This window comes from Phyllostomus hastatus, unplaced genomic scaffold (genome assembly GCF_019186645.2).
Source record: "Phyllostomus hastatus isolate PE091 unplaced genomic scaffold, TTU_PhHast_1.1 phas_contig_152, whole genome shotgun sequence".
Classification (NCBI taxonomy): Eukaryota; Metazoa; Chordata; class Mammalia; order Chiroptera; family Phyllostomidae; genus Phyllostomus; species Phyllostomus hastatus.
Window position 1 is genome coordinate 5,556,747 of NW_025333622.1, and position 21,712 is coordinate 5,578,458.

At 39.5% G+C, this 21,712-nt stretch overlaps 1 protein-coding gene across 2 annotated transcripts in view; it reads right to left on the minus strand.

The window, feature by feature from the left end:
* KITLG (KIT ligand) overlaps positions 1-21,712 on the minus strand; it is a 95,097-nt gene that overhangs the window by 54,987 nt on the left and 18,398 nt on the right. For both annotated transcript variants that reach the window (XM_045830590.1, XM_045830591.1), the window contains exon 2: positions 6,783-6,896. In XM_045830590.1, coding sequence (XP_045686546.1) covers positions 6,783-6,896 — 114 coding nt within the window. The remainder of the gene's footprint in view (positions 1-6,782; positions 6,897-21,712) is intronic.

A 21,712-nucleotide genomic window follows, 5' to 3' on the forward strand; every position in this document is an offset into this window, starting at 1 on the left:
CCACCATTAGGTTGAAAATTCATGTTTAACTACTAGTCAGTCCTCCAAATACACACATTCCCAACATATACAGAGGAAGGGGAGCCAACGTAGTAACTGAGTCCACTGTACTCACTACCATTCTACTTCCAGTAGTACCAGCTCACACACCCATCTCAGCACACCCAGAACCAGGAATTTACAAAGTGTCAGGCACTATGCTCATTAAGGGCTTATGCTGCATGATTGCATCCAACCCTCAGATCTCTGTGACTTATTATCTGTATTCCACAAATGAACAAACAACTGGAGGCTCAGAGAAGTGAAGGAACTTGACTAAGGTCACACAGCTACTGTGTGTTAAGTCTGCACTAGAATGCAGGCCTCTGAAAGCAAACCCTCCCTTTCCTCTTAGCTCTACTACATATTTTCATCTACTTTCTGCAAATTTGTCCTGGGCATTTTTCACTCACAGGGCCCCCCAATGTAGTAGATGCCTTGCTGCTTACAGAAAACACGTCTGGGCTTGCATAGAAGGTGATATTTTTAATTTAGGAGTTACACTCTTGCTTTTTACACTTAATTTTCTTCCTCTCCCACCATGCATTCACACTTTCTTTGGTATTTTGGATTTTAACCACCATCTTTAGAAAGTAAAGTGACTTAGTTATGATATGTAAGCCCCGGTGGCAAAGATACAGCTGACACCTTTGCAGGTATAAAAGCTGAATCAGATTGAGCAGCAATATTTTTTCACTATGAATTGACAATGTAAATTAACATCATTTCAGATGAAGAAACATGGCAATAAGTGGCAAATGTTCTGAACAACCTAGCCCTTTTTTTATGCAGAACTTACATAATCAAAAAATACAGAATTGATCAAATTAGTATTTAGAAAACTCAGGATCTGAGTTTAAAGACCTAAAGAGCAGAAAAAATGTAAGGGATATTCTGGCCAATTCCATTTTATTAGTAACATATTAAAAAATGGTTCAAAGAAGTCAAGGAAGCCTTACAAAATATTATCTGCCAACCCACATTGGAATCTCCACACCTTACCACTAGGAGGGTGTATAATAATAAAGTAATTTCTGCACTGAATTGATTTAATGATGTTTAATTGCTGATAGGACTGAAAAGTAACAGTACTTTTTTTAAAAATTATTTATTTTATTTATTTTTTTATTGTTCATTTGATAGGACTGAAAAGTAATAGTACTTTTTAAAAAATTATTTATTTTATTTATTTTTTTATTGTTGTTCAATTAGATTGTCTGCATTTCCTCCCCTTCACTCCCCTTCAACCCAGCCAAACCCACCTCCCTCCCTTGCTTCCACCCTCCTTCTTGGTTTTGTCCATGTGTCCTTTATAGTAGTTCCTGAAAGCCCTTCCCCCAACAGTGCCCTCCCCCTCCCCTCTGGCTATTGTTAGATTGTTCTTAATTTCATTGTCTCTGGTTATATTTTTTTTTGCTTTTTTCTTTTGTTGATTATGTTCCAGTTAAAGGTGAGATCATATGGTGTTTGTACATATGGTATTTGAACATATGGTATAGTATATGGAAAAGTAAGAGTACTTTTGAAAAATGCCTTACAATTAATATAAAGTTTTCATACATAGTCTTGACTGCAACCCTGTGAGACATACACCATTAAGCCTACTAGACAGAGGTAGACCTAGAGGCTCAGAGAGCTTAACTGGCATCTCACCATCAAAGGCACCAGGAGTTCCTGGGAGAGGCAAGATGTAAATCCTGGCTCTGCATGCCAGTCCCAGCACAGTTACCTCTCCTTATACCTACCAGCACAGTTCATTACTTCCTTGGCTTGTGTTGGCTTCTTTCCAGTGACATTTGAGAGAGAATTTAGGAAGTCAAGTTGTAGATTTTTATGTTCAGTTCATGAATGTTATTATTACTTTCTAAGCATTATGGTATGTTGAATAGCATTCAGAAAGCACAGATAATCCTATGATAATTCAGCTTCTCTGACGGATACTGATGATTGCAGAAAGTTTGTTAGGGCAGAGGGAGCCTTTGGCCTGGAACCTGGAAGGCATTCCTTTGAAGCAGTCAGTTTGTTGCAGGAGTCACAGCACTGATTCTGGGGAACATGGCTCAAGTTGGGTCCAGGCCCTGCCATATGCTAGCTCGGACATCTGGGGCAAGGACCTTAATCTACTTTAGGTTTGATTTCCACATGTGTTAGGGGAAATCATAACAGAATCTAACTAGTGGATTTATAAAGACTAAATGAGATTTAAATGCCACATTTAAATACTGAGTGCTTCAGCATGGCTGGGTTAGCCACCTGCCTCAAAGTATTTTGAGAAAGACAAATAATGACTCAATAGATATTTAAAGATAAAAAGGTTTTTTAAAAATCAGCAAAGTCACATTAATTAAATTCCCCCAGATGAAGGAAAAACATCATCACAAATGAGGGCAACAGAAGGAAGAAGTAAAATGGAAACTAACGTGAATAACCTCAGTATTTGGATTCCTCCTTACATTAACACAGCCATGAAAAGCTGCAGCCTCACTGTTCTCTAGATACAAGTTTCTAAAGTTTGACTCGTCCTCTTCCTGATCCTCGACCCTTTCCTTAGGTAGGTCCTTCGTTTGCCATCTAAAACAAGCCTTGCCGCATTTTTTAGAAACAAAGCAAAACGTTCTGTAAATAGATGAACTGTTGTGCTGAGCAAACATGCCAGAAGGATTTCAAATGAAAACCATGGGGACCATGAGGGTAGAACAAAATGTCCAAGAGGAAATTTTTAAAAATATGACAGTAAAGTCCTAAGTCATGTGCTTCTGTGACACGAGAGCCACCGCAAGCAAACAAACTTAAGGTTTGTGGGCAGAGCACAAGTTGCCACCTAATGCAAAGGAAGAACTGGCAGAGACTGCAAAAGAATGATTAGAGTTGAAAAAATTACTGTGGGCACAAGGCAAAAATGTACTATCAACCCACTTTGTTTCCCGCAAATAACAGTTACCAAGATTTGGCTTGCAAAGTAAATTTCTCTCATTCTACAGAACCTCTTTTAGTGAAGGCATCCCTGAATTACTCCAAAAGATGCAACCCGAGGAAGTACCATATGGAGTAAAAGAACTTCTGAGCTAAAGAGGGCCTCCAGAGTTATCTAGTTTAGTAGTTCTTGTCTTTTTCAAGGGGTCAGAAGCTTCTCTGGGAGGCAGAAGAAAGCTAGACAACCTCTTCTCAGAAATTCATGTAAGGCACACAAAGGTATAATTTGGAGTTCGATCTTACAAAGGTTTGAAGTTTAAACTCCTAGATTAAGAACTATTGATCATGCCCTCATTCCTCACTGTAAAAGCCAGAAATTGAAAAATTCAGGGATTTATTTGTCCAAGGTCACAGAGCTAGGTTTATAGCTGAACTGGTGGTATTCAAATAGTTTCATGGGCTTGAGGTCAAGATGCTTTGCCCCACTGTTCTTTGGAGAGAGTGGGTGATTCTCTATACTCTTAAAACTTAAAAGTCACTCATATTGCTGTTGGAATTAGTAAAATTGATGAATTTTAGTTTAAGGATGGGAATACAGATTCTTTTCAAACAAGAAACAATCCAACACAAAAAGTAATATGTCTGAAGCAGTCCTGGGATGTCTATGCAAATCACTACCACCTGGGATGCCAGTTGGAAACATTAAGGTTGCTCCACCCCATATCCACAAGCTGAGATTCAGTATTTTGAGGTGGGGCCCTGACAGCTACACTTTTAATAGATACCCTAAGAGACTGTATGGAGCTGTACTTTCAGTAAATACCTTGAGAGAAAGGCCTCAAATCATACCCCACATGAACTAGTTTAAAGCAGTCATTTTCAAACATTTTTCATGTTTGGTTCTGTTTTCTCATTTCCCAACCCAGACACGTAGGTAGAAGCAGAGTGACTGGGTGGGCCCCAGGAGCCCCTTTGAGAACCACTGTGCTAGAAGACACAGCTCTGCAAATAGCACCAGGAGCTCATCTTCACTATGCTCCCAGTACCATTCTATTAACTTACTTAATTCTTGCAATCCCTCTGTGAGGTAAAGCACTATTAATTGATTATACTGATGAGGAAACCAAGGCACAAAAAAGTTATGTGATAATAACTGGGGTAAAAATTATATATGCATTCTCTTATTTAATCTAACCCCAAAACTGGCAACTAGGAACTGCAATTTAGAAAGGTAGTTACTTATTGAAGGTGAAAGAACTTGGATTTAAAACTCAGGTCAGCTCGATTCCGAAATCCATTCTCTTAACCAATATATTTGCATAGGTTAGTTTCAATTATTATACCATGAAGTCTTTTGACTGGCATCTATTTATGTGTTGTTTCTGTGGTGTTAGTGATATGCATTCATATGTTCATAGAGACAGCTTACCTCCCACTTTGAGATCCAAAATTATTTTATGTGTTTCTGTTTCCTGTTCTATGAATACAGGCCGTGCATTATGTAGGTCTTTATTTAGTTAGAAGTGATCTTCTGAGTTCTATATTTTATTAACTTGACTTTTTTCAATAGCCTGAAGCAAATATGTTAATTTCACTAGATCAGCTCTTGAAATCAAAAAATTTTTCCCTGAGTTAGCTGCTAGAAAGGAGATAAAACCCCTTTTCAGTGTAATGATTTCACTGTTGTCCTTGGGGCAAGGAATTCTATTTTAGTGTCAATATTAATAAGCATCCCTTTCTGGGCACTTTTCTCTTTAGTGCTTCTTGCCATTTTCCATTGTGTCCATGGATTGGTAACAGTATGAAAACAAGCGGATGGTTAAAGACAAGGATGGAAAATCTTGGAAGGTACTTATAATCCCTATGTATGCCACTTGAAAATACCGATAGGAATTTTCACAGGAAGTGGTGATCATTAAGCAGTCCCCCTCAAACACTTAGCAAAAAATAATTTTTCTTAAATACCATTTTACTTTTGGTATGCTCAGCCTGTGGTCAGATACACCATCATCTTCCAACTCTGATTTGCCCACATAATTGGAATTGCTCCCCAGGACCACGGTGGATCGCTCCAGCCTGTTCTCAGCCCCACAAGTGTTCCAGGGGCCCCATGAGAGCTCAGTTACCAAGTCGTGACCAAGTTAAGATATGTTGGAGATTCATATTAATCTGACATCCATTCAAATTTATATAACATAGATAATACTAATCATAACAAAAACTGAGATTAAATCAAAGGTAAGACAATTTGGACTCTAAGGTTTGACAGAAGAGACTCTCTACAACAGTTCTTAAACTTCCTTTCAGAAATGTCTCAAAAACACCGATGCCTGGAGCCCTTCCTCAGCCCTATGGCATCAGCAGGCCCTGGCACCTGTAATTGTAATAAACACCACAGGTGATTATAATTCTCCCCACAGTGAGGCACATCCTTACTTCCTTCATCAGACAAACATTTAATGAGTGCCTTCTACCAATATGAAATTTAGAATATGACCATATATTTTCTTTTTTAATATAATTTATTGGGTCACAAACTAATAAGCAACCTGAAGAAAAGGACAACAATCTATTTTTTTTTAATCCTTCCCCCTCTATACCCCCCATCACTACACTGAATACTAGCTGGGCATATAGTAGGCACATGTTGCACTGCTTGGGTCACCAGCCCCTCAAATAAAACACGTTACTACATATTCAGGTGCTGCATCAAAGAACACTTTTAAACCTACACCCTCTGGGTATCCTTCTAAGAAATCTGCATAAAGTGTGTGTGTGTGTATCTGTGTATGTGGGTGTGTGTTCCGAGTTTTGCACTGAGGCTAAGCTAGCAGGACTCTGACCATAGCATTGAACTACTATTTTGAAGTTCAGCTGTGAACCCAATGTGAAACATATAAACCAGGAAATGTATATCAAGAGTACAAAAGATAAATATCTCAACTATTACTTTTCTCCCTTTTCTACATGTTATGGGAACCCTCATTTCTTTCTTAGCCTCATATCACCTCTGTTCTCTAAACAACATTCAAATAACTAAGTGCCCTTGGCTATTTTGAACCAGGAACTTACAAAATTCTTGTCAAATGTTGTTCATCCAGAAACCACACTCTGTAACTCAAATGGGCACATAAAATCTCCCTGAGAACGTCACAGTTGGGAACAGTGCATTCCATTCCAGATGTGGCATTGTGCCCTCTGCGTCTGTGGTCTGCACTTTAAGAGAAGCATGGCATGAAGCCACAATGCCTAGGGGCACCAGTGAGCTAAGGCTTTTGCTGAGGGGAGAGTTCCAATGTGATGAATGAGGGAGATGAGGCTGGTCAACATTTCAGCAACAAATCACTCTTTCTACTACTTTCAGTGAGGGAGCAAACGTGCACCCACGTGTGACAGGGTCTTCCAGTTGCTGGAAAGGGGAGAATGGCCATCTCAGATCTCCTTTGGTTAGGCTTGTTGGAGAAAGGCAGGAAGGCACTTGGAGGGGAAATAACACACTCTGTGGAACCCACTAAAGAGCTAATGGGGAACAAGCTAGTGCAGGCACATCAGCACACAGGGAACTCTCCAGTGTCCTTCACTGCCTGTGAGATGAAAAGAGCAGCAAAGAAACAAAGCCAATGCAGCCATGTGCCATGGGCCACCTTTACCAGCAGGTTCTCTACGACCTTGAGTATCTTCCTACCTGCTCTCTCTGTAAACCCTTTACCTAAGTCAATGATTTCTTTCCTTGTCTTAGAAAAACACCAATTTGGAGCAAGAAGAAATGAAATCTTTCTGAAAAGGCTTAAGAAAAAGAGTCACTGCTGTGGAAAGCATTCCTTACTTACCAGTTTCGTAACGTCCTTCACATCATCAGTGACACGGTTCATGCAGATCCCGGTAGTTCTGACGGGAGGATTAAAGAGGAGCAGTTGAAGATAAATGCAAGTGATAATCCAAGTCTAAATGGAAAGAGAAAAACTCCTGATGACCATCAGTTTACATCTGTGATTGCTTAAACTATTAACATCTTATGTGTTAAAGAGGAAAAATGCAATTTACCAAAATTTTTAAATGTTACTGGCTTTCATACAATTAAATGCTGATCGTTTAACTGTGTTGATCAATGTTTTAAGAAATTCTCAGTTAAATATGGTTTGGATTTTTCACTTCAATGACATCATTGTTAATTTTTGTCAAAAGTTTTCTACAGCCAATTTCTAAGAGCAACTGGAAATAACTTGTAGCCACATGTGAAGGATTCATCACTTAAAGTGTTTTCTAAAAATTAGGAAATGGATTAAATTCATACCTGAAGGTAGCAAATGAAACTGTCTCTACTTTAAAGGTGGACTGTTTGGCAAACAGCTGCATAACCCTGAGCTGTGTTTTAATCCAATAGTACACAAGTTCAAGTGAGGTAGAGAGATATACTTTCAGATCTAGGATAGAACTGAAACTAATTTGTAAGAAATCAAAAGAATTATAGTTTTGAATCAAAGCTTTCTAGCTATTTAACAAGGAAAAATATTTCTCTAGTCCACAAGAAGACATTCTTGAGCCTAGGCATGAAGTAATCTCTCTCACACACATACTTGCACACGTCTCTTTGAAAAGAACACTTCAAATCATGTATTACAGTTACTTTTATGCATGACTTGTCTTTTCCTATTATACTATAAGTTCATAAGAAATTGGGCATCTGATTTTTTTTCAGGATCTTTACAACATATGACATAGCACCTTGCATCTATCTAGAAAGCTCTTAATAAAATAAATATTTTGCTGGATAAAACAGTGATCAACGTAAAAATAGTCTAATGCTTCAACCGGAATACTTATGTATTATATTGAACACATATGAGACAGGGACTGTACCAGTCATAGACAAACAAAGGTGATGGAGCTGCCCTTGAAACTCAGAGGCAGGTAAATAAATAACACACACCCCATGTGATCAATGCTTTGGGAACACCAGGGAGGAAACGACCAATTAATCTTAAGGGGGAGAACCTGGGGCAGGAAGACAATGCCAAGAAAAGCCAGAGAGAAAATGTGACTCTGGATGGATTTTGAAGGACAAGGAGGAGTTTGCGAGAGTTGACAAGAAAAGGAGGACAATTCCAGGACAAACGGACAGCATGAACAAAGCATGGAGATGTGAAGATACTTCAAAATGTAAGAGATCCTTTATGAGTTACATCTGTCTATGGTGACTTAAAATTACAAGGTTACCCGCACATGGATAGAAATCTTTCCTACTTTATGTAGCTAGCCATGTATTAAAGGGAACAAGATCACCCTGGCTGGTGTAGCTCAGTGGATTGAGCGCGGGCTGCGAACCAAAGTGTTGCAGGTTCGATTCCCAGTCAGGGTACATGCCTGGGTTGAAGGCCATGACCCCCAGCAACCGCACATTGATGTTTCTCTCTCTCTCTCTCTCTTCCTCCCTCCCTTTCCTCTCTAAAAATAAATAAATAAAAAGAAATCTTTAAAAAAAGGAACAAGATTATTGTTTTAATTAATATATGCAAGATAACTAGATATTACACTGTTACACTGTTCCAAATAATAATAATCATTTAGTAAAATTTCCAAGACTACAATACTATTGACATAGATAATAGTGGCTTGTAAACAAAATTAAAACCCTTTTATTGTTTTACCACTGTGATCTTTTAGCAGTAATCCTGCTTAGTTTTGTTTAAGGCTATTTTGAGCACTGTGGAGTCACACTTTTCATACTACCATCTCCTTCGGACCAAAATAAAGACTAAATTGTGTGAGAAGTTTCTGTTTGGGGGTTCTTATTGGGCAATGACAACATAAAAATCACTTCTAAGCACTTAGTCTTCCTTCATATATGTAAATATAATTGATTAAACTCAAGCTTTCTTTTACATTAGAGTTGTTAAGGCCTACCCCCCACACCCTTTGAAATAACATTTCTCTAAGACTCTCTTTTGGGATATGACTTGGGAATCCTCCCAAAGGATCTCAGTAAATGGCCAGTCTCACTAATGACCATATTAATATTCTAGGTGCTAAGAAATATAAAGACAGAAATGTTGTTACTTCTCTTCACCATGCCCTATTCCTGGCACTGAAGAAACACAAAACAAATATCTGCCCACTCACTCATTCATTCTGAAAATATTTATTGAGCATCTAGTGTGTGCCAGGTACTGTTTTAGATGCTTGGGGCACATTAGTAGAAAAAGAAGGTGGAGGGTCTTATCTTCTAGTGAGGTAAGGTAGTCCATACCAATAGACAGTAAGTAACTAGATTATACAGAAGGTCAAAAGATGTTTAGTGCCATGGAAAAAGAAAAATTAGATCCAGGTAAAGGAAAGTGGGATTAAAGTGTCTACTCTGCTGTACTAGCAGTAGTGTGGTCTTAGGTTCAAGTTGACAATCATACTCACGAGGTGTCAGAGGCTTCCTTCAGCATCAAGTATGGTGCTGAGCTTTAAAACAGGACACAGGACAGGAAACGAAAAAGCCACCCAGCAGCAGCAGAGCAGTGGTCTCATGACTCCTGGCATGGCCGCTTATCAATGAACATTTGTGATGCGTGTGGCAATGCCAGATGATATTGGGTGGGCAGGCCACTTTTTGGGCTTAGACGTTACTAATTGAATAGCTCCTTCAAGAGCATGTGAAGAGCTTCCATTCAGTCTCTATCATAGCTACCTCCCACTAGTAACAGTCTCAACAATAAAGTAATGCAGATACTCGTGCTGCTACCTAGAAATGCAGCAGGATTCTCTTGTATGATAAGTGCACTCCTATACATAGCTTGAGTTCTCATTGCAAGGAGGATTATAGAGAGGGCCACATGCTCAGGCACCCCTGAGTCTAGAGAAAAGGCCCCCAGAACTGTTACCCCTTTCTTCCCAGGACTGCATGCAGTATATGGGGAGACAGTTTGAAATTTTAAGCAGGGTGGTGTCTGGTGGTGCCTCGTTGAGAAGGCAATATTTTATCAAAGCTTGAAAGGAGTTGAGGGAGTGATCTACGCAGGTGTCTGTGGGAAGAGTACTGCAGAGAGAGAAGCTAGTCAAAGACCCTAAGGTCTATTAAAGGAATCCACTTTGCTTAAGGAGCAGCGAGAGTAAACGGGGGCCAATGATAATGTCAGACAGAATGGAGAAGCAGATCATGTAGTGTCTTGTTCCCCATTGTTTAGACTTTTGACTTTTGCTATGAATGAAACAGGTTCATTGCAGGATTCTGAGTAGAGGAGAGATGTGAATATATTTTAAATTTTTTTGAACCTCAAAAAATGTCTTGAAAGAATATTGACTTGCTTTTCATCTTCAATTTCATCTGGAAGCTAATTAAAATCCCCTACCAGTACCAAATTAAGGTGCCCTGCTGAGAAAGAGGTGCCCCTGGTGACTCTGGCATGTAAAATAAAGTGTAAACCCTGGTCTGGTCTCACTTCCATCTTTTCCTGCAACCCTCCCATCTTGAGTAAACCTCTGTGCAAAATAAAAGCTAACCCTCTCTGTCATGTTAAAAAAAAAGACTGGTTTGGCAGTTTCTTACAAAACTAAACATATTGATACCAGATGATCCAATAATCATGCTCCTTGGTCTCTACCCCAAGATGCTGAAAACTTGTGTCCAACAAAAACCTGCACACTGATATTTTTACCAGCTAATTCATAGTTGCCAAAACTTGTAAGTAACCATGATGTCCTTCAGTAGGTGAGTGGATAAATAAAGCATAGTACATCCAGACTAGGAACATTATTCAGTGCTAAAGAGATGAGGTATCAAGGCATTAAAACACAGAGGAAATGTAAACACATATGACTAAGTAAGAAATGCCCATCTGAAAAAGCCTCATACTTGTGATTCCAACCACAATGAAAAGGCAAAAGTATGAAGACAGTAAAAACATCAGAGGTTGCCACAGGCTGGACGTGGGGATGAAGAGCAGAACACAAAGGACTTTTAGGGCAGTAAAAATGTACGATACTGTGATAGTAGATACATGTCTTTATGCATTTGTCCAAAAGCACATAATGTACACCAAGAGTGAACTCTAATGTAAATTATGGACTTTGGGTGACTAAGGTATGAAATTATAGGTTCCTGAATTGTAGCAAATGCATCACTTTGGTGGGGAACATTGAAAACAGGGGAGTCTTCACTCTAAAAAAATAAAGCCTTAAAAAAGATTACTTTGACTATTGTGGTAAGAACAGCCTTTAGGTTAACAATAAGTGGAAACAAAGAAGATGGCTACGGGCTGTTGCTCTAATCCAAGCAAGAAAGGACTGCAGCAGTGCACTGACTAGAAGTGGTTGGATTCTGGATGTCTCCTCAAGCCTGAACCAGTAGGCTGAGCCAATCACATTTCAACAGTTGAAATGTGATTTGAAAGAGTTACAGGTGACCCCAATGGTTCTGGCCTGAGCAACAGCAAGAGTGGTGCTGCCATCAGCTGATATGGAGAAGGCTGAGGGTACAGAAGGTTTGGAGTACACACCGGAAGCTGAGTATTGAAATGTCTTTTGAGATATCCTATTGATGATACCATGTCAGGACATTTCAATCTGGATTAGGGAGGGAAGTTTGGGCTGGATATACCCATGTGATAGCCTTGGATATATAAATGGAATTCTAAGCAAAAGAGAGGATGAGCTCATCAAGTGATTGAATACAAATAGAGAAAAGAGCACCGGGCTGATCCAAGGTGCTCTAACCTTAAGAGGGCTGGCAAAAGTTGGAGAACTCGCCAAAAAGGAGCAGCAGGCCAAGATTTTTTTTTTAAGTACCTTAAGTCAAACAATGTCAAATACTCACAATAGGTCAAGTAAGATGAGGACTGAGAATGGACCACTGGACTTAAGGAACAGATATCACTGGTGACATTGACAAGAACATTTTTATTGAAGCAGTTCTGGGAAAAAGCCAGTCCGGAGTAGATTTAAGAGAACAAGAGAGAAGAGTAATTACAAATGTGAATATAGACGGGTCACTTAAAGGGCTGTCCTTCAAAGTGGAGCAAACAAACAAAAAAAAGTGGGGAGACAGTTGGTGAGGAATTGGGGCATTATTTGTGAGAGATAGAAGTACCCACTGTCCATATGCCGTGGGGTTGATCCAGGAGGCGGCTGCAGTGGGCAGTGTGGGTTGGATGTGGGGGGGCTGCTTGTGCACTGCCCTTAAGAAGGCAAGAAGGGACGAGACCTGGATCTCAAGCAGAGGTCAGCATCAATTTTATTTTTGCATCAGTTGTATACAAACATCTGTAAAAATAGGGTTCTGCTCATTGTATATGAATCTATTTGGTCAGGGCTGAAGTTAAATCTGTTAATACACTCAAATATTCCAGACGAACCTAGTATTTCCTGAAGCACTTTATTTTAAAGCTATTCAATAAACTCATCGAGTAATTTTATTTTGTATATACTTTGCTACTGGTAAGAAATATTTGCCTTCATAAAATTCAACAGCTCACTTGGCATAAGTAAATGTTAGGAAGGAAAAACAGTCAAGGCAGAGATGTACTGAGAACTCTGCAGAGCAGCAGCAGTAGCACTTTCGTCAGCATTCTGGGGAGAGGGCAGAAACTCGGAGCTTCCTTCTTTATGCAGAAAGGTAATTTTCTAGTAGTAATTATTCTATACAGAAGTCTTGCTAATAGATAGTACACACAATTCCCTGATTTCTAAAGCCATGGGTGCAAGTATTAAACTTTGCTTTTCTTTGATGAGTCAAGTTCATCCTGTAAAGGGAAGATTAAGTGAAATAAGGCAGACAAGGAAAGACAAATAATTGCGTGATCTCACTTATGTGTGGAATCTACAAAAGCTGAGCTCACGGTAACAGACAGTAGAACAGAAGGGTGGTTACCAGAGGCTGGAAGGCTGGGGAAAAGGGAAGATAATGATCAAAGGGTACAAACTTTCAGTTTTAAGATGAGAAAGTTCTGGAGAACTAATGTACAGCATGGTGACTATAATTAATGATACTGTATTATATAGTTGACATTTGCTAAGAGAGTAGACTTCAAGCATTCTGAACACACACACACACACACACACACACACACAATAACTGTGAGGTGATAGATATGATATGTTAGTTAAATTATGGTCATCATGTCACGATATATGCATATATGAAAACATCACACTGTCCAGGGTTGTCCAATGTTTTGGCATCTCTGGGCCACAGAGGAAGAAGAAGAGTTGTCTTGGATACATTGTGACATGTAATTACAAAAAAATCTCATGTTTTAAGTAACTTTACAATTCTGTGTCGGGCCCCATTCACAGCCATCCTGGGCTGCCCAAGGCCCGCGGGCCACGGGTTGGACACCCCTGAGAGTGTACACCTTAAGTGTTTATGATTTCTACTTGTCGATCATACCTCAGTAAAGCTGGGGAGAAACTAGCTCAGTGACATAGGTGAGCCTGTCATCCTCCAAGTAACTCCAAATTACTGTGCTTGTTTAAGTAACTGTTTTTAAATTTTTATTTTAGTTTTTGTCAGTTTGCTTCTCAGTTTACCTGTTAACATGCTTACTGCTAGCCTCCACAGTCTTGATGGCAGATACAGCTCGTGGCCCACCATGGGTGCTTACAGCAGGCAGAATCGCAGCAGAATGGTGGCCCCATCCTAATTCTGGCAACTTATAGGCAAAATGGGCTTTGCAGATGAGATTAAGTTAAGGACCTTGAGACAGAGTAATTATCCTGAGTTCCTCAAGCTCAATCTAATCAACCAGGTCCTTATAAACAGGGAACCTTTCCCATCTCTGGTCAGAAAGATTAAATGATGAAAGAAGGGTAGGAAAGATGTGACATGAAGACTTGATCAGAGCCTTCAGTGCTATTGCTGGCACTGAAGAGAAAGGACAGGGTCCAGGAGCCAAGGAACACAAGTGGCTTCTGGAGGCTAAGAAAGGGCAAGTTACCTACCAGCCTCCCTTAGAGCCTTCAGGAAGGAACACAGTCCTACTGACACCTTAATTTTAGCTCAGTAAACCCCATCTTGGACTTCTGAATCTCTAAAGCTGTAATAAAATTAACTTGTATTGTTGTAAGTCACTAAATTTGTGATCATTTCTTACAGCAGCAATAGAAAAATAAACTCACTTTCTGAATGAATGAATGAATGAATGAATGAATGAGGTAATTGCAGGATACTTGAGCTGTTGCTGGTAAGAAAAATAAACTGCCCTGTCAGTATTCTGAACCTCCAACCCCTGCTTCAAGCTAAGCAGCTCAACTCTTTTTTTCTCTTTTATTTGTTCACGCCTCTGGGTAAGATTTTGTTTGAGCAAAGGTTTCCAAGGGTAAGAATGGAGGGGAAAAAATGCTTTTGAAAACTGGTGGTGTGATGGCAGAGTACAGAACATGTATCCAGAAAACCTCTGAGCCCTTTAATGTGTTAGGTCAAACAAGCCAGTTAATCCCTCTGAGTAGCTGTTTACTGTCAAATGAGAATAATTGTAACTTTTCCTTCACTCACTTCACAGAGTGCTGATGACAATCAAATTAAAATTTCTCATACTATAGAGGCCATGGTTTATGGGTTTTGAATTGCTAGGAAACCAGGGAAATGAGTGCTTCAAAACTGTTTGAAAAAACCGTCAGAGAAAGAACTTTATAAGTCAACCCTCCATGAACAAAGAGTATGACCTTTACTAAGTGGGTATTTTGACTCATTTTGGGTTCAGACACATTTTCCAATGTATTTCTTAGTTCTGCGTGTAGCGTAGCTTCAGTCAAGAGACCACTGATTTCCAATTAAGTGAGGAGTTCCAATGTATCAACAAATGTTTATCTGTGTTTTCTTTCTCTTCCTCTACTTCTGGAAACTCCAACAAGGGTTTACGGGTGTCTGAAGGTGTGGGCGTGTGCGCACACACATACCCACTGGAGATAAAAGGATGAAACAAAATGTCCCTGTTTATGACTTCTCTAAAATGTATCTTTTCAGTTTGCGTAATCATCTCACCATTTTTTCTGTTACATTCTCTGCTTCTGCACATGAATTTTCTTTTGGCTACTTTGTTTTAGTGCGGTGCAACTTTTCTCTTTAGGTCACACTCATTGCCTCATAACCTTTCATTTAGTGATAACCTTTCCTTGCACAGACATATTAAACTAATCTTATTGTAGATAGTTCTAGATTTTATTTTTATTTACAGATTATTTATTGTGTCCCCAATGTAATCCCCACAACACACACAATTTCAACAACCTTTTCATTGCTAACATTTGCCTTCAGATTATTTATTTTCATGATGAAAAACCAGTGAGAAATCTGTACACACTGTTAGAGCTGTGCAACAGAAACAGTCCTAGTAGAGGGAAGTAATAGTGACTGAAATTAATACTCACTTATGAATGACAGGTGTAGCAGGTCTTTCTTTGGGGGGAGGGGAAGCAGGTTTTAACAGTGGCAGATAGTACTGGAAAGGTTCTCTAAAGGAGGAGATGGGGGGAAAGTTACAGGAAGATGAGACTGGAGATTCAGAAGGCAAAGGTCTTACCTAAATCTTATTTTCATGAGAATCAATCCCAGCACACCCCAGGGGAATATTCATCCATGCATCAGTTCTTCCTGAACATAAGAGCCTTCCTTACAGTAAAAGCCATGTGCCAGGAAAAGGAGCTGCTACGCCCCTAGAGCAAAGTGTTTACTTGATCTCAACGTGTGTTATAACACAGAAATGACTTTGCAGACTTCTTTCCTTTGGTAGAAATGAATATGTGTGCAGCCCAAGAACATCAGGGGAATATATGCTATCCAAGAAACCAACAGATTCCAATCTTCTGAGCTTGGAAGAAAAACAAATTTTCCTATAAGTGTGAGAAGCGACTTTAAAATGTGCATTGCTAGGGTCCACATTACAGACTCCTCAAAGTTGAAAAGGTAATGAATTGTCTGTGTAGCTCATTTTCTTTATGCACAGATCTACAAAATGCTATTAAGACTGCCCAAACAGAAAAAAACAGCTGCTGCCAAAAACAACATCCACCTTCTCTTTAATCTTGAATGCCAGTTAAGTGAAGCAGGCCCTGTGTGCCTTGCAGGCCAAGTGTGCTTTGGAAGAGAGTCAAGAGCCAGGAAAGCAAGTTACCAAGACACAGGTGCAGTGCTCAGTCCTGAGTTCAGCTCTTCTGTGTTCATATGAACCATAGACTTCAAAAATAATCTTGAAGAAAACCCACAACAGATTCTTGTTGAGTAAATAACCATTTAATTCTATATAACCTCACCCTTCAAGTATTTTGTTTTTTAAAAATTTACCCTTAAGCACTAAGAGAAAATACCCAATCATCCTATGCAGACTCTTCTCTAGTGATGATCTGGTAATCTCAAAGGGACACAGGAACACTTGGCAGATTTTTTTGTTTTTTAAACTTTACTCTCTCAGGAAAGCAGATGCTAACATTATACCTAAGTGAGACTCAAGCTAGCTTGAAATCCAAATTGGTACCTTAAAATCTTGTGAAGATACTATTCAACCTCCTTCCATGTAGATGCTTTTGTAAAGAAGTTAAAGAAAATATTTTTAAATATGAATAATCACTAGAATATGAGATGAATGTAATCTCTGAACAAAAATTGAACATCCCAGAAAGGAATTGCTTAACATAAAAAGGTAGATGATGGCTTTCATGCAAAAGAAGAAATTAAGGATTTTGTTAGTCCATCTATGGGAAAATCACCCTATGATAGTCAGTCCTTACTCTAAATGTAAATACTAAAGAGGAAATCACTCACATATATTGACTCTGACTAAAGGCCACACATAGGATGAACAGTTTGCAGATACTATTTCATATAGCCTTCCTATCACCCACGTGGATATTATTACCCCATTTTGCTGGTGAGTAAAACAGGATTCAATGACATTAAGTAACTTGCTCATTGCTACTCTGCTAGTAAATCCTCAGGCTGAGTTTAATAAAAGAACTACACAATTTTCGAAATAAAACTATTGGGCCAGTCATAAACAAAACTGATTTCATTTCTGTTTAATGAACTGCTTAATTTTTCTTAAAATGCTTATACATTGGAAGGCCTATAGTTCCCTTTATCTAAACCAGTTTCTAATTGAAACGACAATGCCAAGTTATTACTAGGTTGGGTAAACAAATAGTGTAGGTAAATCAAGTTACACTTTGCTGCAGCTTAAAGAAAATCACATAGCTAGCCCTGGCAGGTGTGGCTTAATGTATTGAGTGCTGGCCTGTGAACCGAAGGGTTGCTGGTTTGATTCTCAGTCAGGGCACATGCCTGGCTTACTGGCCAGGTCCCCAGTAGGGGGCATGCGAGGGGCAATCACACACTGATGTCTCTCTCCTTCTCTTTCTCCCTCCCATCCCCTCTCTCTAAAATAAATAAATAAAATCTTTAAAAAAATGAGGGGTAGAAAATCACATAGCTAGAGAAAGGGGAGGATCCCCGAAGATAAAGTGACAAGTTGTTGCTTCTGATAAAAACAAAATGATTGCTTTCAGACTTTTAAGAAGAGCTACTTATTCATTCAATAAACATGTACCTGATAAATACATAAGGTAAAGACATAGAAGATATAATCTTTGGCTTCTGGAAGTGCAGGGACCACAACAGGCCAATAGAGTGTGAGAGGTATAGGACTCAGGAGGGGCAGATAAACCTGACTTTGGGGACTGGGGGAGGAAATTGAGGGAGGGGCTCAGAGACAGCTTCAGAGAAGAGGTGACATCTTCTTCAAAGGTAAGAAGTAGCTAGATGAAAAGGAGCTGGGTGAAGACCCCTAACAGAGGAAGCAGTGGGTATCTACAGAAAAGAAGGCACATTTTCACGGAACTTCAGGTTTATGATACCACTGGAAAATAACTTTCAAAGAAAAAGCAATAATAGATGAGGCTAAGGAAATGTTCAGAGGCCCTCCCAATTTTACTAACTGACTTCTTTATTTTAAAAGCACTAGGGAGCTGCTGAAGGACTTCAAGCAGGGCAGTATCAACATCTGACTTATTTTTGAAAGGTTGATCTGGTGTCAGAATAAAGGATAGAATGCAGGGCAGGAGGCCAGTAAGGAGGTCACTGAAATCATCCAGAGCTGAAGCAAAGAGGACCCCAACTATGGCAGTGGCAGTGGGAATGGAGAGAAAGACATAAATTCAACAGGACATGGAAGTAGAATGGAAGGGCTTGGGTGACGTCCAGAGTGAGGGAGGTTAAACGTGGAGGAGTCTTGAACAACTTACAGGTTCCAGTTTAGGTGACAGGAAAAAGTGGTGCTTTTCATTGAGCCAGGATATGAGGAGAGGGAGCAGCTGGAGACTAGAATTTATCACCCAAACCCTAAAGAATAGCACCATATAAGGAGGAGAAAGAACTGTCTGTACAGGAGATGAGAGAAGGAGAAGCCAAATACATGAAAGACAAAGCAGTTGATTGTGGGGTACTATGGCCAATGGAAAAGAATATACAAAATGGAGAGAATAATCAATAAAACAAGCACTACAAGATGTCAACCTGATGCTTGTTGTGGGGTACCCAATGTGGTTGACCTTGATGAAGACAGTTTCCGATGGCCCACAGCAGTGAAGAGCCGCATGAGCTCAGAGGCTTTGCCACTGTGTGAAAATCCCTACAAATGACCTCTACCTCAGGCTAGAATCTAGGGCCCAGGTGTTCAAATTTGCTGTTATTTTTGATGGGGACATACATGATAGAATGAGCATTTATGCCAGCAGTAGAGATTATTTCATTAGAAATGATGGCAATATATAGATCATTAGTTATTCATAAATACAGGTATTTAGGAGTTAAGTAAAAGTAGAGGGGGAAAAAATCCCCCTAGACAGTATAATCCACCGTATTTTAGAAAGATGCTAGTTGATGACTAATCCTAATCAGCTTTATGAGGGCAATTACATGCAACAAATGAAGTAAGTCTAGAAAACTTGTGGGTGCTAGCTCAATGTTGAACCCAGATGTACATATCTGTTGCCAAGTCTTTTTGCTCTATTTATTTTCAAAGAAATAAGAGAGACAGGCCCCCAACACTGGCTAAGGTGTAGGAATATAGCAAAGAAAAAAAATACAAAGCATTTCTGAAACCCACGTACGAGTTTCAGCACTCCACGGGCACCCATTCTTCTAGGATGGCATTCTCCCCTATCGTGTCACATAGTTGCTCATGACACTGAGCCACCCTGATAAGCTTTCCAAAAACAGCTACAAAAACATAAATCATAATTCACACTCTTCCAACTATGTGACTTACTTCTAAATGGAATGCTACTTGGCCGTAAAAAAGAAGAAAATTTTACCTTTTGCGACAGCATGGATGGACCAGGAGAACATGATGCTAAGTGAAATAAGCCAGTCAGAGAAAGACAAATACCATGTGATCTCACTCATGTGTGGAATCTAATGAACAAACTGAACTAACGAGCAAAATAGAGACAGATTCATAGATGGAGAGCAGCAGGCTGGTGGTTCAGGGGTGGGGGCAGTTGAGGGATCAAGTAAAAAAAGAGAACTCACGGACAGGGACAACAGTGTGGTGATTGGGGGATAGGGGTGGGTAAGGGTATGGGGGGTAAATGGTAATGGAAAAAATACAGTAATAAACAAACAAACAAACAAACAAACTGGACTTAGAATCAGCTCTTTAACTCTCCCTCTAACAAAATGTTAAGCAAATATTTTCTAAATGAAATAAGAACATCACTCTCATTAACTTTTAAAAAATCCTGCAATTCTTCAAAATCTATACCATCTTTTGATCTTCAAACAATTGAGAGTTGGAAAATAAGTGTAGGGCTCCAGCTGCTCTCTGATTGCGTGTTCTGATTTGGACTGAATGCCTGAACTTCCTAGAACTTCTCACATATTTTCCCATACAGGTGTAATTAAATATGTTCAGATGTCTTGTCAGATTACCTACTGGAAGTCTAACAAGTTTGGTCTCGCAGGACCTTTAAATGTGAAGAAAAGTTACTTTCAGAACACAGCTCAGGAAATCTCCAACGAAGTTTTTTTTCTGCACTTGGGCTTCTGACTACATTAAAATAAATTAAATCATTGCACTCTGCTTTAACTGCCCCCAAATAACATCAAAACCACAATTTCAATCATGTTCTTTGTCACATTAGATGACAAGTTCAATTTGCAAAGGTCACGGCAGGAGCTTTCCCAATTTTGCAAGGTATGCTGGATACACCAACGGCCTTTGCTTGAACTGAATAAGCTGTTGAAATGCTCCCTCCTTTCATGAAAGGTACTCTGACTGCCACAAGGGGAGCTGACAACTTTATGTTTAGATCAAGCTGTGAGGTATCCAATTTTCTGAAGGTGTATCTCAGGAATGTGCATGTTTAACAAGACCTTCATGTGATTCTTAGGTACTCTTTAAAGCCTGAGACAGGCTACTTAGGCAGTACTTGTTCATGGGTGCTATTTCATTATGGAAAACAAATAAACAAAAAGGTCTTAGATACATATATTCAAGGTGGTATTTGGCTCCAGGGCTACATATCAGATGCTCCCAATTTAGAGCAACCTGAAAAAAAAGAAAAATTACTGTAAATGTAATAAGTGTGGTGGATACTGTGGATTGGCTCTTTCAGTTCCCAGTCCAGCTCTCTCCTAGCATATCTCTCTGAACTATAGTGGCTGCAAAACTAAAATCTGTGTTTCTTGGACTCCTTTGTATTTAGCTACAACTGCAGATGGAATTAGGTTTCACCAATCAGGCACCACCCTGCAAAAATCCTTGACATGAGAAGTTGGAGGCAACCTGCCTCCAGCATGCATTTTGCCAGCTTGGTTGGTGTTGGAGGCAACAAGACCATGCAATCAGTAGTAGTAACAGCTTCCTGAACCAGCTGCAGTAGCTTTAAAGACAGCTGTGGGCTTAACTGGGATCTAGGTGCTGGAGTGTTCTGGAAGCTCACCCTGCTCTCCTAGCCCCCCAGTGGTTTTTATAAAGCATCAAATACATTTCCATATATCCCTTTTTGTTTAATTAACTAGATGGATTATACTGTAAGTTAATAAGCACTTACTCTTGATAAAGTTTAGTCTAAACTTAACTTGGAATTTTCCATTGGTATTTCAAAATTCAAATTGTAAAATAGGAATCATATTAAAATTTTTTTAGAACAGCAATTTTTGACTGGCAACCCATAAGAATGTTAATGCAATTCTACCACTTGAGGCACAGCAAAGCATTTACCTCTGACACACCCAGGACATGTTCCTATGGATATCTATCCACCACCTGAAGCACAGTAAATTGCAAGCTCATTGCTTATGAAAGAGATGGTGTCTAGGGTAGAACAACATCAGCAAAAGTGAGACCTAGATGCAAATCACAGTTCTATCACTTACATGCTGTTACTGAAGCAAACTATGGAAATTCTCCTAGCCTCAGTTTTCTTGGAGTGATCATATATGAGTTTTGAAAGATGAAATAAGACAGTTATGTAAAGCACCCACAACAGGAATGGCACATCACAGATCAAGACATGACTTGTTAATGCTATAGTTATTATTTTATCATTCTCACTAATGCTTCCAATGTTGACTTCATGTTCTGCTTCCCCATAGATTAAAGATCAGCACAGGAAGGTGATAAAAAGAGGTTGTGAAACTGCCCCCTGAGCTTGGATTGGATCAGCTCCCCCAAAGCAGGCAGGCTCCTCTCCACCTGGTGCAAAAGTGAGGCCCAATTGTTTGGGCAATGGGTGAATGTTAACCTAAATTGCAGAGTTTCAAAAGTCAACTTTAGCTTCAGCA